This window comes from Lactuca virosa, chromosome 1 (genome assembly GCF_052849685.1).
Source record: "Lactuca virosa cultivar CGN04683 chromosome 1, Lactuca_virosa_CGN04683_v6, whole genome shotgun sequence".
Taxonomy (NCBI): Eukaryota; Viridiplantae; Streptophyta; class Magnoliopsida; order Asterales; family Asteraceae; genus Lactuca; species Lactuca virosa.
In genome coordinates, this window is record NC_136426.1 from 91,387,354 (window position 1) to 91,407,180 (window position 19,827).

The window sequence follows — 19,827 nt, forward strand, 5'->3', positions numbered from 1 at the left end:
CACATATTTTAATTTTCACATAATTTTCACATACAAATACAAAATTCACAAAAAAATGAAATAATAGAACCTGTAGTGGCAGAAATCAACGGATATGTAGCGGGAAAAATTGGTCTTCACCCGAAAATACCCTCACCCATAAACCCAAAGACAACAACACCAAAAACACTGAAATTGAACAATTTCTTGCAATTTAATCATCAAATGCAGCTAGAAATCGAAATTAACATACAAATACAAAGAGATACAAGAAATTCAACTTACCTTTCTTCAATAGATGGAGCTAGAAATCGGTCCCAAGAAGCCCTAACCACCCTTGACCCCTAATCTCACACAATGTTGGGAAGATATGTTGTTGGAATCGGCTAATTGAACACAAAATCGGTGGAAATTGGAAGAGGCGAACAACAGCAAACGCAGCAAACGCAACAAACAGAATGAAGAAATGAGGAATCTGCGTCCGTTTTTTTTTTATCTGGGAGACCCTTTAGCGGCGACGCTTTTAGCGGCGACAACTCGGGCTTTACCGGCGACATATAGCAATAGCGGCGACAATTTGGAGGGAAGGGTACCGCGTCATTTTTTGGTAACTATTAGCGGCGACTTTTTTACACTTTTAGCGGCGACAAATATGTCGCCGGTATTAGGTTTGTGCGGATAAGGTACCCCATCCGTTGGATTAGATATTTGATCTAACGGTTGACGTCTAACCGAGGGGGAAAACGCGGATTCGGATGCTAACCCTTTAGCGGCGACACTATTGTCGGCGACATGGACTTTTAGCGGCGACTCTAACAAATGTCGCCGCTAAAAGTCTATGTCGCCGGTAATAGTGTCGCCGCTAAAGGTCGGTATTCTTGTAGTGCCAAAGTCATGTGCCCAGATTCAATAGAAGAACGTGAAAGGTTTGATTGTTTTTTACTCTTCTATGATATGCTATCAAAATATTCCCAAGAAATTAACAGCAAAAAGTTGTCCTTTGTGAAATCAAATATTTACCCCCAGTTTGCATTTATGTACCGTAAATTCAAAGAGCTAAACTTTTTTATACTAACTTCTTTCTCTAGACTTCATTTATCATACAATCAAATCACAACACTCTTATTTACAATATCCGGTTTGGAGCCGGCTCCAATACTATATGGTTTGGAGCCGATGACTTTTCACTGACACAAACAACATGTCTTCCGCCTGCGAGCTGTGTGTCGACCTGTTTGCCATATGTTCCTCCACCGCCTCGTTTATCACAGACTCATCAAAAGGTTTCTTTTACATTTGTTGAAATTTCCACTCACCGCCAAAAGAAGATGTAAATATCACCGCCTCTACCGCTCTACTTCATTTTGTTTTGTTTGTAAATCCTTGATTTTCCGTCTCCCCCTCTTTCTACCAGCTTTCTGACGTCGACTTCTCCAAGATCGGCGACTCCACCACCATCGGACCGTTCCCTGTGTTCCAATTGTCGACGACCACGTCAATTATGCGTATTCTCCGTCTTTTCCATTGAATCGAGAGTGGAAAGGGGAAAACAAATATTTGTGTTCGTCTGTGTGAGAGAGAAGGTGAGAGCAGAAATCATGGACTTTTGGTTCCTCTATTTTACGTCTTCTCTGGTTTCATCTCGATACGTGTCTCCTTCTCTATTCGATCAATTGATTTCATTCGCTCCATATGGTTTTGTTCACACGCATGCTATGCTTTTTGCTGATTACATCCTTGAATTTTCCTCTTTCCCATCAATTCCACACAGCGATGGTATCAAGGCATTGACAAAAGTAAACAACCAGGTAAAAAAAACATCTAATCTTTTGAATTTTGAGTGATTAATTGAGGGCACTTTTTCCTCTTCATCTTCTACTGATTTCATTTATGTTCATTGTATCCCGATTCTCCTGCTCCACCATCATCAATCCATCTAAAGTCAAACAAGTTTCATGGAAACCCAGGTCAGTTTGATTTAATTACTTTCACCCAGTTATTTATACAAGTATTTGAGCTTTTTCATTAATTTATAATCACTAGCTCAATTTATTTGTTTTTGTTTCGTGATTTGATTTGTGCAGGGCTTTTGTGTACGAGGGTTTTCTTATAGAAGATGAACGTGATCACATGATTTCCCTTGTGAGTGACACTTGATTTCTTTTATACATTATATTGCAACTTTCATGTAGATATCAATTGATATTTTATTTTATTTCCTTTTTTATATTTTATTTTAGAACTTTTAGCCCTTTTTATTAGTATTGCATTGTATATTCTTTATTTTCTTTATCATGGATCGTGTTGGGTACTTTCTATTTTGCATGAGTTATTTTGCAGGGTTTTGGAGTCTCGATGGGGTTGCGGTTTAGCTTGGAGATGGGCTTGGTGGGCTTTCGAGGCATTATTGGGCTTTTTGGATCCATCAAAGAGGAATTGGGCTTAAAATGTTGAAGACTTGGATGAAGTGGGCTTATGAAGATGGGTTATGGACTAAAGAAGATGGACTTGGACTATCCATTAGAAGCTTGAAGATGATTGACCAAATTTGAATCATGTGAGGTGTGGAGGGAACCAAGGGAATCTTGAGTAGTGGGGTGGAGTAGTGGAGAAAAAAGCACTAATAACATTCCAGCATCGTTTGCGAGGGTGGAGTCTCAGTCGCACAAACTTGCAAGGGTACCCGCACAACTGCACACTTTGGGGCATTTTTGTCATTTTTCTCATCATTTACCTTGGGGGTTAGGTTTGGCCGCCACACTTCGATTTTACACCCTTGGAGCACCTTGGAGGCAATTTTTGAGAGTTTGATCTACATTATTCTCATCCTTCTAGTAATTGTTAGTTTCTTGATGCAAAAACACTTTTGTGATTGTTATCTTGTTGCCATGAGTGGCTAATCTCTTTATTTTGGTTGACTTTGGCTAAAACCATTGGATATTTGTGGTTTTTGAAGGATTCATGCTTGATTGTCATTTATCTTATGTTTATGATTCTAGTTCATAATTCTTATGATTGTTTAATACTTTGATCATGAGTTTGGTACTTGAATGAGCAATTGTTTGTTTATTTCTTTGATTTAGCATTAAATCATTAAATTTACTTAGAACAAGGGCTTTATGATGGTAGAAATTATCTCTAGCTTATGTATCATGACTCCTTTATGGATGTGTAAGCATTGACATCCTCTAGGAATTGAGGATTCCTTCATTTTTAAGGCTAATCAACTTTCTTGGGTTCAATTGCTTCAACCGAATCCTTGATTTTGATTAAGACGGTGTATTGTGGGCTTCCCCAACCTCCATACTACCTGTGAGGAATCTTGTCATATCATGCTTCATGATTGCTATAACCAATTTGGGATGAATGATAAGCTTGTATATTGAATCCTAATGATAAACACATAAATGTTGATTGTGTTGAATTGCCTTGGTTGACCAATTCTCTCTAATATTTGAGCATCTCACCATCTTGCTTAATTGCAAGTATTTTAGTTCTTCAAGTCTTTTAGTTTTCAAGCAATCACAACTGCCCCCCCCCCCCCCATTTTGTTTAATTGTAGTTAGTTAGTTTTATTACACTAGTTTTATTGGATTGCATTGGTGATTGGATACAACCATTTCCCCGAGGATCGATACCCTTTTTACCATTATATTACGTTTTATTTTCTAGAAAAGGATGTAATTTGCTTGGTGGACTTGACATCCCACCATCAACGTAGCTTAGATTGAAACCAATAAAGCAGAAAAACAGTAACAGTTTGTTATTGATAATTTGTTTCTTCCAATTGAGTTGTTATAGGAAAGGTTATAGATGTTTGTGATTGTTATTACTCATTACAAGAATAGATAACAGAGTATTTGAACTGAATTTGAGGTTTTATTCTTAGAGATGATGAATATTGTAAAAAAAATTTATGGGATGTAAGGGTAAAATGGTCTTTTGGTATCATTCAAACAGTTTATTTCGCTTAGAAAGAAACTACCCTTAAGCATACATGATTGTCCATTTACACAAAAAAACTCATGTATTATGTTATTTATTCATATGTGAATAAATGTTGTATTCACGTATGAGTAATTTAACAATAAAAAATTGTTGATATATATATATATATATATATATATATATATATATATATATATATATATATATATATATATATATATATTGTTGCATTCACAAGGAAAATAATACAACTGGCTTTGTTACACTCTATTGTAATATGAATAGAAACTCGTTCACAATATAGTACATCTAGTTTTCTATTTATTCACATGTGATTAAAAGTAACAAGTCACGGTACTAGTATGAATGAAAGCTTAGTAGCATCATCACAAAATCTTAGGCCTGGCAATCGGGTTAGGTTCGGGTTGGCGGTTCAGAAAACATAAACTCAACCAAACTCATTTAATATATGGGTTGGCAGGTCACGGGTTATTGGGTTGGAAACCTCAACCCAACCCAACTCATATTACCCGTTTAAGTATATGGGTTTATGGGTTCACAAGTTAGTTGGTCGAACCCAACCTATATAACCTGTTTAATAAATAAGCAACGCATTTTAAAAAATGAGGTTTTTTCAATATAAAGTCATAAAATGATTAAAGTAACTGACATAAAAAAAAGTTTTCAACATAAATTCATAGAGTCATTAACATCCAAATAAAATTGAGAAATGAAATCATTTATACAAAGTGGATGTGTTCTTCGTTCGTGACTTGTGGGTATCAAAAATGACGACATGTGTTTTTTATTTTTTGATTAAGGCACCGCAAACGCAGACTAGCCACATACGAATACAAAATGAATACAATGATACAAAATATTACGAATACGGAAGGAAATCATATTTCATTAATAATATATATATATATATATATATATATATATATATATATATATATATATATATATATATATATATATATATATATATATATATATATACGGGCTAGCGGGTTGACCCGCAAACCCAAACTGGTAACCCAACCCAACCCATGAAATAAACGTTTTGGTGGATTAGCTGGTTGGCAGGTCAAAAATATCAACACAAACTCGTCTATTTTCGGGTTGGGTCAGTGTCGGGTTACAAGTTGGCTCGAGAGTTGTCACCCCTACAAAATTTGCTGTAATTATTTTCTTGTCTAGGATTTCGATGAAATTTGCATGGTACATGGAAATTGTGCGGTTTACAAAACTCATGGCTTCGCCATGACATAAGATATTTTTTGGCCGTTCGGGACTGTTTAGGATATAACAATTATAATGTATTCATCATTGATGTCTTTTCTTTTGAACCAACCAACCGCCAACCCTTGTCAAATGAACCAACCATTGATGAAATGTTATTCATGTGTTGTCCGGACTGTTTAGGATATAACAATTATATTGTGTTCATCATGGATGTCTTCTCTTTTGAACCAACCAACTGCCAACCCTTGTCTAATGAACCAACCATTGATGAAATGTTATCCATGCGCTGATTAACATGTAAATACACATTAAAATGTTAATACATATATACCGTTAGTTCATAATAATAATGATTTATTCACATGCGAATTATTATATGATATATTCACATATAAATAAACCATGTAATATTCATGTATGAATATATTGTCTAATATTCACATATGAATATTACATGTATATTCATATGTGAATATTATATGGTATATTCACTTATGAATATTACATGGTATTTTCACTTATGAATATTACATGGTATTTTCAGAGTTCAATAATATATGATATATTCACATGTGCATAAATCTTTTATATAGTATTCACATACAAATATACCTTAATACATGAATATACCATATAAACAAAACATATAATGCAACATTCATATGTGCATATACCAAATAAATTGAATATACACTGTAATATTCATACATGAATATACCATATAGAGAGAATATATCATGTAATATTCACATATGTTTATACATTGTTAACAAAAAAATATCATGTAACACTCACTTGTGCTTACACCATATAAAGAAAATACACATTCATATGGGAATTGTAACAATTGGTAAAAAATGGCCAGAGTTCGGCGGTCAAACCACGGCGAACTACTCTGTATTAATGACCAATTGTGTGTAATTTTATATTTATAATGTATATTAAATATATTATATTTATAATTCCTTTTAGAACATCCCAAACTGCTTAAACCGTCTATCGTTGATGATTGAATCAAAAATCAACAAAAATTAAATTTATTTGTGGCGTTAAAAATAAATTTTTTCATTAAGTATATTTGAAAGTTATGGATAAGAAAAATGAATAGATTACGTTCTCCTGTTTTTGTGGATATAAAGAAAGTACAAAACAGAGGCCATATGAAATAGTTACGCCTCTTTAAAGTTACAAAAATCAGTATTTATCTGATTTTCCTGAATCAAACCGTGCACTGCCTCGTTTGGAATAGCAACGAACTTCGAAAATCACTTTTGAGCACGATTTTGAACTCAGACTATGGTCTATTATTTTATTATATTTTTATAATATTTTTAACATCGACCAAAATCAGATTCATAAAAATCTGTCGAATCTAAGCCAATTAATCGTGAAACTTTGAAAGCTGTTTTCCGGAGTTTGGTATATCAGAATTGAAATTCGTCTGCATTTTTGGAATCAACACGACCGAGACAATAAGCAAACACTTTCAGAAAATTTTCATGAAACGATACGAGGACACAAGAATCGAAAAAAAGTACGAAATCACAAAAAGTACACAACACATATATACAATATTCTTTAAATCCCTAAAAATCTACAAAAATTTGATTTTGGGGTACAATCAAATGTATCTAAGATTTTGTGGTAACTATAATTGAAGACAAAATTGCAAAAATGGTCCATGTGGTTGACAAAATAATGTGGTTTTGGTCCAAAAAAGTTTGATGGTGCATCAGTGGTCCAATTTTGGATATATTTTGTGGTTTTGGTCCCTATGGTTGATATTTTTGTATGGTTTTGGTCCACACCCAACCTAAAATGACGAATATGCCCCTAGAATTGTTTTTTATTTCGTTTTATCTATTTTCATAAGGTTTCTTATTGTTTAATTAAATAATAATAAGGGTAAATTACACGAATGGTCCCTGTGGTTTGGGCTAATCTGTATGGTTGATCCCTAAGAAGTTTTTTTAACTCGGTAGGTCTCTATTATTTGTTTTTGTTGTGTCTTTAGTCCCCGTTTGACCTAAAATGACTTTTTTACCCTTATTAATTTTTTTTATTTACTTATCATTTACTATTTTATAATTTAATAAATTCAGCCATTGGGTCCCACCCACCCCAAACCCCTTCCACCCAATCCACCCCTCCCCATCGCCTTCTTCCCTCGTCGTTGAGTCCTTCACCTCCAGCAACCCACTACCACCTCTTTTATTTCTTTTTCCGGTAAGATCGCCGACATGTCCTGCCCCAAAAAAACAGATACAAGTGTTGCCCCCAAAAAATCTCAGATCAACTGACAAAACCCATACGCAAATTAAAAAAAAACAGATACAAATCGATATACAGAGTAACAAATTTCAGTGAGCAGCTTTGCAATAATCAAAAGAAATGTTATTCCCTCTCTTCTCTCGTATCACCGGCCGTCTGCAACCTCACGAAAATAACTCGTTGATGACCTTTTTCTACCTTCTGCAACCTCAGACGACCCTTCTTCCTCCCTAACTATTCTCCTCTTTTTTCCGACACCGCCTCTCGCTGTCTCCAACACCACAACCGCATACCCTTCCTCCATTCCCCTTTATTCTCTACCCACTTGCAACTCCCCTGGTGATTAAATATTATACCAAAAGAACAAAAAAATAAAACATTTCTCCAACCCATACCAAATTAGAAGAAACACACAACCGGAATTGATTTTACCCTTGGTGATGACGATGGTATATTGCAAGTAAGGGGAGGTTCTCCGTCGACTTGATTTGGTGCTCTGGTTTCGTTTGAAGCTCTGGTTTGATGTGTAATAGTCTCGATTTGATTATTGGCATAGGATTTGAAAACAAGATTTCATCAGATTTGAGGTTTAGATGTTTAGGAAGAAGATGGGGCAAGTGTATGTTTCTGGCCACACTCCATCACCGGAGTTGAGAAATAGAGATATGCTGCAGCAGGTGAACCAGAGATGAGATGAGAGAAGCTTGATGATGTGAAGTTGAGAAATGGTTTGTTCGTTGGAACTATCCAAGTCAACGACAGCTATTTGTAGATTCTTTCCATCTTGGTTGACCTGAGAGACAAAGAGACAGAAGAATAAGATAGGTTGGGGGTAAGGGGTATGAGGGTACGGTGCTGGGTTTTGTTTTTTTTCTTTGTTCTTTTAATTATAAAATATATGATAAGTAAATAAAAAAGAAACTAATAAGGGTAAAAAAGTCATTTTAGGTCAAACGGGGACTAAATATGCAACAAAAAAAACAATAGGGACCTTCCGAGTTAAAAAAACTTTTTAGGGATCAACCATGCAGATTACCCCAAACCACAGGGACCATTCGTGTAATTTACCCTAATAATAATAAAAAAAACACATAAACGCCCCACCTAAGTCATCGTCCCGAGTCCACACCCCTCTCACTCTCTTGATCTTCCTTCTTCTTTACTGTCTTGCTAAACCTAACCTCCACCGTCGGCCTTGCCTTCGACGATGACAACAACCCACCTCTCACCGCCTAATCTTCCAATTTCTCACCTCCACCTCCCACCATCTCTCCCTTAAACCCAACATTATCTATTCTTATATGGAGATCGGTTTCACCAGCTCTTTCTAGTAATCTGGTCGTCATCGTCCACAAATGAAATGCACCCCTTCATCGCCACCACGGAGAAGGGCGATGATGTCGTAGCGGAGATCGGAGTTTGGGTTTGCACTTATTTTTTCAGATCTTTTCACCACAGTAGGAATGAGCGACAACGAATTCTAGGGGGAATTCGATAACTATGGTTGTCGCTGCCTGCCTTCTCTGTCACCACCTACATCACCTGCCTTGGTCTTCCTTTCCGTTTCCACCTCCATCTACCTGGATATTGTTGTAATGACGATTGTCATCCTCCATCAATGATTGGCAAAAAAGCTTGAAGTCAACATACATAGACCTACAAATCCATGGCCAAAACTCTTGAAATCGACACCCACACTGATTTAGGAAAGATAGAAAATAAGGTTTGTAGTGATTCAGTTGGAATGGAGGTAGACATGGGTGGTGGTTGAGTAGGTGTTCTTCATTTTTCTTTTGCAAACCCTAACTCCGATATGCAAACTCTGGCTTTGGCGGTGACTCTGTTTAGCAAACCATAGCTCCGACAAAGGGCGACATAAATACTACTTGTTGCTTGGTTTCGTTGTTTAGATTCGATCATCGGAAGGAGGTGCTAGTGGAATTAATCTACAGGAAGAGAAAGAGTTTGTAGAAGGGCTCGTATAGAGAGAGGGAGGGGTGGCCCTTTTTTTATTTTTATTTAATTAAAAACAATAAAATAAATACAAAATAAATAAAAAACAAATATAAAGGGTATGATGGTCTTTTCATGTTGATAGGGACGAAAATCACTAAAAATATCCAGTTTTGGACCATTGGTGCACCACTAAAACTTTTTGGACCAAAATCACAGAATTTTGCCAACCACAGGGACCATTTTTGCAATTTTGTCTATAATTATCTCTAATTCCCTCCCAGATTCTTTGATTGAAGAAGCAACCACCGGTGGTGGATTTCCCGGTGAGCCAAGAGGCTGCCACCTCGGTCCCAACCAGGGGCGTAGTATGTATGGGGCCAGGAGGGGCAATGGCCCCCCCTGATTTTTGGGATAGAAGTAGGAATTGTAGTTCAAAAAAATTTAGTTATAGGCCTGTTATCTTCAAACTTGGGCTTTGGCCCCTCCTGATTCCTAATCAGACATGTCCAATAGTCCAAATTCTCCAAGCGATACCAAGAAATCAGAATCGGTTCATCCCCATTTGCCCAATTCGCCATTCGCTGCCTATCTCGCCTGGACGCCTGCTGTCATTGTGTTGCTGTCTCCGTGTCTCGCTAGTCGCTTGTGCGATTGTGCCTTGTGTCGCTGTCTCGCCAAATCGTTGGTCTCACTCTCGCCATCGCCATTCGCCAAGTGCCCTAGTCGCCATTCACAAATCACAGAAATCAGGTATGGATAATGGAATCCCGTCATCCCGAGACCCGAATCATGCTCTTTCTTTTCTGATTATTGATTGTTGGTGTTGCACTGTTGCTGCTATTTTCTGTTGCCTGCGTTACTGAGTTTCTTTTTTAACTTGGCTGTCATTTGCGATTTGCCAATTTGATTTATGAGTTGAGTTGTGAACTTATGATTTGTCAGTTTAGCTCTTCTAGTCTTCTTTCACTTTTGATTTAATGTAAGCTCTAGGACACCAATTCACCAAACAGGAATAGAAAAAAATTGACTTGGTTAATGGTTATGTTATGCACTTATGCAGTTATGCTGATTTTTGATTTGGTTATTGATTTTCAGTTTTGATTTCTGATTTTTGATTTGGTTATTGATTTGGTTATGCTTCACAGCTTCAAACAAAACTGAAAACAAAGATTGATTTGGTTATTGTTAAATGAGTTATTGGTTATTGTTCTAAATTTGATTTTGAATTTTTGATTGAATCAATTGTTTCTTCATTTTGAATTTTCTAGATATAATCATGGGAAAGATGAAAACCTTAGATTATTTTTTCAAAAGAAAGGTAGATGATAAAGAAACTAATCATGAAAGTGAAGAGAGTAAACGTCACAAAGCTTCAGCAAGTGAGCCACAACCGCAAGAAACGGAAAATCAACAAGAGATTGAGCCACAACCGCAAGGAAAGGAAAATCTACAAGAGAATGAGCCACTACCACAAGAAAAGGGAAATCCTAATGAAGTTGATTTGAAGAATCTAGAAAGAGATCCCGCTAAACGCAAGCAAATGTGGGATTATCCGGTTAATTTAAGGGAGCAAGTGAGACGAGCTTATATGAATTTAGGACCTTTCCAAATACGTCTTAAGGAGTATCAAGCTAAAGGTTCAACGAAACATCCTCGTAGATTCCAATATTCTCGGTTCAACATTTTCCCTAATTGGCTAGAGTATTCTCCAACAACACACGCTTCTTATTGTTTTATTTGTTATATATTTAATGATAAACCAAGTGTGTGTCATGGTTACGATGCATTTACTGTTAAAGGATTTGATAATTGGAAAAAAGTTAATGACGGAAAAAATTGTGCATTCTTAAAACATATTGGTTGCTTACAACATAGAAATGCTGTTGCATTTGCTGAAAACTTGATGAACCAAACAGCACACATTGAAAATATCATAGTGAAGCAAAATAAAGCGTAAATATTGAAAAACCGTTTACGATTAAAAGTTTCAATTGACACGGTTCGTTGGTTGACCTTCCAAGCTTGTGCTTTACGAGGACATGATGAAAGTCCTAATTCCAAAAATCGTGGTAATTTTCTCCAACTACTAAAACTTCTAGCATCTTATAATGATGAAGTTGCAAACGTTATATTAGAGAAAGCTCCTTATAATTCAAAGTATACTTCTGGGGAAATTCAAAAAGAAATTCTTAGTATTATTGCAAATAAAGTTCGAAAGCATATTCGTAGTGAAGTGGGGGATTCATACTTTTGTGTCATGGTTGATGAGTCACGGGATGAGTCTAAAAAAGAGCAAATGGCGATAGTTTTGAGATTTGTTGATGCAGAAGGAATCATACGGGAAAGGTTCTTGGATTTGGTTCACGTTAGGGATACCTTATCATTAACCTTGAAAACAAATATGTGGAGATAACTTTTACACTATCAATTTGATGTTAGTAAAATCCGTGGCCAAGGTTATGATGGTGCTAGTAATATGAGAGGGGAATGGAATGGATTACAAGCACTTGTTCTTAAGGATTGCCCTTATGCATATTATGTTCACTGCTTTGCTCACAGATTGCAACTAGCCTTGGTGGCTGCTTCAAGGGAAATTATTCCGGTACACCAATTTTTCACAAACTTAATTTTTACAATTAACGTAGTTTGTGCTTCCAGTAAGCGTCATGATGACTTACAAAAGGCAAAGGCAACTGAGATTGAACAATTATTGGAACTATGTGAAATCGAATCAGGGAAGGGATTGAATCAAGTTGGGACATTAAGAAGAGCTGGTGATACACGCTGAGGTTCTCATTTTCGTTCCGTTTGCAGTTTAATTGACATGTTTGCTTGTACTCGTGTTGTTCTCCAAGGAATAATTGATGACGTATCTGCTACTTATTCTCAACGCGGAGATGCTGATGCAGCTTACTGTTATCTAAAATCATTTGAGTTTGTGTTTATTCTTCACCTGATAAAGGAAGTAATGGGAAAGACTGATATACTTTCTCAAGCTCTACAAAAGAAATCCCAAGATATTCTTAATGCTATGGAGTTAGTTTCAGCAACAAAGGAGGGTCTAAATGATTTCAGAAACAAAGGATGGGAGTCTTTACTTGCACAAGTAAAGTTTTTTTTTGTGAAAAACATGAAATAAATATGCCAGATATGAATGCTCCTTATACTTCTACTCGATATCGGCCTCGAAAAACAGATAATCATGTTACTTTTGAACATTTTTATCGAGTGGATTTGTTTACAGCCACATTGGACAAACAGCTACATGAGTTGAATAGTAGATTCAATGATCAGGCGATGGAGTTGTTAAGTCTTAGTTCTACTTTAGTTTCTAAAGTGATTAACGTTGCTCAAATTTGTCTTCTTGTTGAGAAGTATTATCCTGAAGATTTTACGGAGCAAGAGAGGATTCAATTACGGTATCAATCGGAGATTTTTAATATTGATATGACAAAGAATCCAAGGCTAAGTGGTGTATCAACTATTGCTGACCTTTGCAAGCGTCTTGTGGAGACTCAGAAACGCGAGACATATTATTTGCTTGATAGAGTGGTTAGGTTAATCTTGACACTTCCAGTATCTACCGCAACAACAGAGAGGGGATTTTCAGCAATGAAAATATTCAAGAATCGCCTTCGCAATAAGATGTCGGATGATTTTCTCGCAAACAACTTGGTGATTTACATAGAAAGAGAAATTGCTGAAAACATTGATTCGAAGTCTGTAATTGATGAATTTAAAGACATTAAAGGTCGTTGGACTGAGTTGTAATTCTTTTTCTAGGTGTTTTTGGTGTTTATTTGTTGAAAACAACTTTTTTTTTTTTTTTTTTATTTTTTTGTTTTTAAGAATGTTAATTTTAGTTTATAATATTTTCCGCCCCCAAGTTGATTGTGCAAGCTCCGCCACTGGTACTCCCAACCCTCATCCTCTTCCCTTTCTGCTCATCAATCCCTGCCAAACACCCTGCGCTTTGTCAAATGACTTCACCCTAAATACTCCTTCCTCCCATGGCAGACATACCTGCAGTTCTTGGTGGTACAACCGGCGACAGAGGACTGATCAACCAAGGGGAGCTGCCGGAGCAACCCCCTTTCCTTTCTTGGTTTTTGCTCGTCTATTACAGTAGCCCAAGCACCCCTGCAGTTGCGATCTGCTAAACCCCACCCGACCACCTCATTTGCTGATTTCGTTCGTACCTCTCCTTCCCGATCAGACAGTGATTGAACCCACGAGGGCCACCGGAGGTCGATGCCTGCCCATCCTCACGAATCACTCAGCTACACCGGAGTTCCCCATCGACTGCCTTCGTGTTTTTCGTTCCTGATCAGTTGAGGAGACGAAGACGAAGAGGTCGCCGTAGATCGAACCCACTACCCTCCTCTCCGATTATGGTTTTCCCACAGCTCCGATTTATCTGCCACTGCCCCGCCGATACTCCCAATCGACTACTTCGTTCACCTGTTTCCTTGGTCGGTCTGATCAATTGATGAGGACGAAGACTGTTGTTGTCCTGTCGGCTAGATTGCCGCCGAAGATCGATTTCTTTTCCCTTCTCACGATTTCATGAACCACCGCCGATGCCATCGTGTTCCTGAGGCCGATTCGTGTTCTTCCCCAATCAGACGAAGAAGACGCACAGCACCATTTTGTCATTTATTAAATCTGGCAAAACAAGTCCCTCCAGTATGGCCTTAATTTTTAACATCAGCCCCTGAATGGAAAACCTTACAAAACAAGTCTCATGTGATAATTAAATTACAAAATAATTTTTTTATGAAAATATAAAGTATTTCAAAACAAGTCCCTTTGATTTAAAATATTATAAAATTTGTATTGGGCCTTGTTTTAACTCAAAAAGACGTCAAGATGCGGTTATTCACGAAAAGCTTCAACGAATTAACCGACTGCAGATCGAGATCACACATCGAATGTGAGTTTCTATAGCCCCTCTTTTACAGGTTTAATATTTTGAGAAGAATATATGCGTGTTTAATTAAGTTTTGATGATTTACAAATTTTTATACGTTAAAATAGCATCATATTTTATATTTGGTCGAAAGTTTATGAATTAGTAATCTAAAATTGTATAAATCATATAAGTTAAAGTAGAATGCTATAAATGATATAAATACACCTTGTTGTGATATATTAATTAATATTAATAAAAATCACAAGATCATATGTAGATTGCTATAATAACACGAGTTGGTATTGTAAATCACAAAAATGACGATTTCGTATGTATAAATTAAAGTATTTCATGGAAGTATGAAAAGAAATAAAAATGACCCAAGATATTATTCGCGTATAAAATGAAAGTACATTGTCATAAATTGTGGAAAGACTAAGTTTATGAAATTATTTAATTATTAGTTAAAACTATCAAATTTAACTTTTAATATATAAGGTTGTGTAAAAATGAATGAAAAATGTATTAATATAGTTTTATATTTATTATAAAAATATAACTCAATTTACTAAGTTATGGATTATTATTGCAATAAATGACATAATCGACCTTAATAATTAAGAGTCGTCATTTGCGAAATGTTATATTGTATTAATCTCGTGAATTATAAAGTTTATGCGAATTGTTGGTTTCACGTTGGTTGAAACCTGGAAAATATTATATGAGCAACCGTTATGCCGCCCAAATTTCGTCATAACAGACAATACGAAATTTGGAAATCCATTAAGTCTTACGAATCTCAAATACTAAAAGACTTCAATCAGATATTATTCCTAAACAACAAAATTATAAATAATCAACAACCTTATAACGGGAAGTTTAGGATTAGGATGCATAGACATATTGTTAGGATTCATCATACCCACGGGGCATTCTATATGAGCTACGTTTGTTTCTAAAAGCTTTATGAGTTAGGATCATTTCCTAAGTTGCATGAGCTATGTTTGTAACCACACTAAGACCGTACATCTTAGCAGAAAGTCCTCTGTGTCATAACCGTTAATTCGTATAGAACGGGGAACGTCGAGTATAAGTTCTGGATCACATACTTATACGGGTTAACATCCCACCATCGGTAGCTAGCTACAACCATCGGCTGACGAGTCGAGCAGGGGCGTTGGCGTTTCCTTCGCTAATTTTTTTCATAACGTCATAAAAAACGTGGTGTGGGCTTTCAACACAACCTTTCACTGTTGGTGCAGAGGCGTTCGTCACAGTTCGGTTATGACCTCATTTTAGACCCCGAATGTACTGTTGTTACCGTATAGGATTGAAATAGGATAGTATACGGAGATTTTTATCCACTTATACTAGTTGATAGAGACTGTATGTAGTGGAATAGCTTGTGACTCAAAACGATAAGTGTCAATACCAGAAATTATGTCATATAATACTTAATTAATATCATGATATGACTGAACAAGGTTTATTAACTTACAACTAATAAGTTATTTATATAACCCCTTTGTTTTTACACGAAAACACAATATTTATGTGGGGGGAGTTTGCCCCACTGGTTAAGTGTCAGTTTCCAAATTAAGTAAGATAATACTTAATTAATACTACGACACGAATTTTCAAAGTTTATAAATTTGAAACTTATGAGTTTTACATATAAACTATACAAACGTTTGTACAAGATTTCTATAGTAAAGTTGGTCATTTTATGTTTTCACAAGATGCAATATGACTTTATTTTATATAAATTGGCATTCAAAATTCTTACATAAAAAGCATTTTGGTCATGAGAACCGTATAATTTTTTTATATAAGTTTGACTTACTTATGTGTATTTTACCAATTTTGTACTTTTGGATTTGAACGCATGATGTTTCCAAATTAGACCAAATACATTATTATAACTCGATTACTTTATACTTGGATAGAAAGACACACATTTACAAAAGCTGGTCAACCAGAGAACTTTTACAAAAAAAAAATTTGTTATAAAAATACTTCGTGTCAAAACCTGTAGAACTTACTAACATTTTTGTTGACATATTTTAATTCATGTATTCTCAGGTTATTTAGCAGGTCGGAACTGTTCGCTCAGAAGACTTTCCATTATTTTACTACACCTTTGTAAACTCCGGATTGTTAGGCGTGTGTCACGATTTAGTAATAGTCATTGTCAATATAATTTCTATTTCGGTAATAATAGAAGATTATATTTGTATTGTTCAATGTATGTTCAATAACTGGGATTACTGATTTACGTCGTGCACCTCGGCGTTTCCGCCGGCGACCGGGGGTGTGACAGGAATCAATATATGTTTATTAACAGAAGAAAGTAAATATAACATTTATAAGTATATGTTACTGGTATATTCACATGTGATTATTAATGGTATATTCATATATGAATATTATTGGTACATTCACATGTCAATATTACATGGTATATTTACATGTGAATATAACTTTTATATAGTATTCATATGTGAATATATCTCCATACGTGAATATATCATATAAACAAAACATGCAATGTAAGATTCACATGTGAATACCAAATAAACTGAACATAATATTCATATATGAATACAACTTCATACATGAATATACAATATAAAGAGAATATATCATGTAATATTCGCATATGTTTATACTTTGTTAACAAAAAATATCATGTAACATTCACTTGTGATTAAACCATATAAAGAAAATACACAATCACATGTGAATCAAAATATATATGTTTATTAAGAGGAGAAAGTAAATAAGAAATGTTATGTATTATTCACATGTAAATAAAATATAAATATTATAACAACACTGTATGAAACACTTCATCAAACACTTGATGTGCATTCAAGTTAAGTTCAATAATTTTGGAAAACATGAAGAGCTGAAAATTAAAAATATAAATCAAACAAATCACATCAAAATTGGTGACAACCCACTAGATTGAGATCAAATTTAAAAAAAAAAACTATCTAAATTGTAGTGCATAAAATTTTAGTTAAAAATAATAGAAAAACTTAAAGAAGTAAACACAACAGATACAAATCAAACGAAATACAATCAAAATTGATGACAAACCAATAAATTGAGATAAAAAACTATTAAAAACAATAATAAAAAAGAAATCGATGAAAAAATCGAACAAATTATCAAACCTGGATAGCTTGAACATTGATTTCTATTTGATATGAAGATATGATGGTTTTTGATGTTGAATCAATGCTTTTGGATGAAGAATCAACGATTTTTGATAAAAAGTCGATGATTTTATATGAGGAACATTGATTTCTATTTGATATGAAGATATGATGGTTTTTAATGTTGAATCAATGCTTTCAGATGAAGAGTCAATGATTTTTGATAAAAAGTCGATGATTTTATATGAGGAATCAGTGATATTTCAAATAAGAATGAAAAGATTTTGATGAAGAATAAGAGATGTAAATATATGTTGCTTCGTGAATGTATATGTGATGTTAATGATGAATATATATATATATATATATATATATATATATATATATATATATATATATATATATATATATCAAAACGGAGTGAGTTTTTTTCGAAAAAAAATATTTTTTATATATCAATATGAATCTCTATAGAAATCAAACCTGGATAGCTTGAACGTTGATTTCTATTTGATATGAAGAATTGATGGTTTTTAATGTTGAATCAATGCTTTTAGATGAAGAGTCAATGATTTTTGATAAAAAGTCGATGATTTTATATGAGGAATCAGTGATATTTCAAATAAGAATGAAAAGATTTTGATGAAGAATAAGAGATGTAAATATATGTTGCTTCGTGAATGTATATGTGATGTAAATGATGAATATATATATATATATATATATATATATATATATATATATATATATATATATATATAGATATCGAAATAGTTATTAGGATAATATTGTTAATTTTCAAAATTTGAATTGAAATAGATTTGTTACCAAAAAACAGAAAATGATAAATATCATAGAAACGTGTCATGTGTCAAAGAGGGATGGTAGAAAACGTACATATGACATTTTTAAGTTTCATTTATTAGAATATATATATATATATATATATATATATATATATATATATATCTTACTATATTATTATACAAACCTTAGTATTTCCTAAAATAGATTTAAGACGTCCAACTGTTTAAGTTAATAATACAACAAACCATTAAGTACAAGTGTAAAATTAATATTGAAACATTCAAACCTACATCCTTATCTTACCCAATATAGAGGATTTAAATTTTTAAAAAAAATTGTACTTTTTGACTAGAATGAGTCAACATAACTTTTGAAATTTAAATATAAAATTCCTCACGTGGCCCGGATATCATTATCATCCGGTTGCTTTTCTGTGGAATATATCGAAGGCCAAAGAGGTGACATTCGTATCCTCAATTTTTAGCAAATACTCATTAAAACCAGAACAATAAATACGGATGGAATAAAGGGGATTTGTTACTTCACCTATAGATGATTTAGGTATTTAATCATCACCTTCATCAACCATCGTCCCAACAATCAAAACCATATCCATCAGCAGTCAAGGAAACCACCACTACTCTCCTCCTTCTATCTTCCCTAACCGCAACCTTCACACCATACACCACTCCCCTATTTACCGTCGGACAAGTTACCACCTCACACCACTCCCCCTCATTCTGTCATTAACCATAACGCATAACACCATTCACACTCAACATCACCCTCACCACCACTCACCACTCACACTCAACATCACCCTCACCACCACTCACACTAAACATCCTCATCACATCTCACTCCCAAGAAAAAGACCCTGATTGAATGGCAGGTGGCTAAAAATAGTTAATTCGGTTTCAAAAAAGATTAAAATTGGCCAATTTTAGTCTAAACTTCCGTACCATCTTTATCCCATATAAATTTTATTGTTACAGTGGTTCATTGGATTAATTCCTAACTATAGGTGTTGTCACTGAGAACTCTATCTATCTCTCACTCTCGATGCATCTATACTCCTCTCTGTTTGCTATGAGTTAATGCCTTCTGGATACTGGTTCCTTTTATTTAGTTTAAACTGAAAGATGGAATTTTTGAAGGTGTTTTCCAATGTATTTTATCTTAGGTACCATTCCAAGGGATTTTACAATCCCAGACCAGCCACCAGCTCAAGTTGTATGTGATATATGGGAGTGAATCCTAACTATATGTATCTCATCTGCATGCATTATATCTATAATATATTATATAGATTTTGAATTTGTAGACAATTTGGTTGTTATACAGATCTAGGGTTTGTTTTTATGACTATTTCAAGATCTTTCTGGTCATTCCTTTGCTAATATTTCTTGAGTATTTAATGATTTTTTTAGTTTTATTTATGATGATTTATGATCCCTGCATTGCGCTTCCTTTTACGCTAAGTATATGGCCTTAAAAGTGTTAGGTATTATGATTTGGACTCTAACATCTGAGGCAAATGTTCTG

The 19,827-nt window shown here is 34.6% G+C and overlaps 1 protein-coding gene and 1 long non-coding RNA gene across 2 annotated transcripts; both read left to right on the forward strand.

Moving 5' to 3' along the window:
• Positions 1 to 9,904: 9,904 nt before the first annotated feature.
• Positions 9,905 to 13,173, forward strand: LOC145116881 (uncharacterized). Its single transcript, XM_079053195.1, has 6 exons — positions 9,905 to 10,152; positions 10,717 to 11,039; positions 11,388 to 11,748; positions 11,842 to 12,176; positions 12,258 to 12,461; positions 12,551 to 13,173. The coding sequence occupies exons 1-6, from the start codon at positions 9,905 to 9,907 to the stop codon at positions 13,171 to 13,173; spliced, it is 2,094 nt and encodes a 697-aa protein (XP_078909321.1).
• A 53-nt stretch (positions 13,174 to 13,226) lies between these two features.
• On the forward strand, positions 13,227 to 16,558 carry LOC145151153 (uncharacterized). The gene is made up of 2 exons (XR_013731928.1): positions 13,227 to 14,335; positions 16,397 to 16,558. It is a non-coding gene; the product is annotated as an uncharacterized LOC145151153 (long non-coding RNA).
• The last annotated feature ends 3,269 nt before the right edge of the window (positions 16,559 to 19,827 follow it).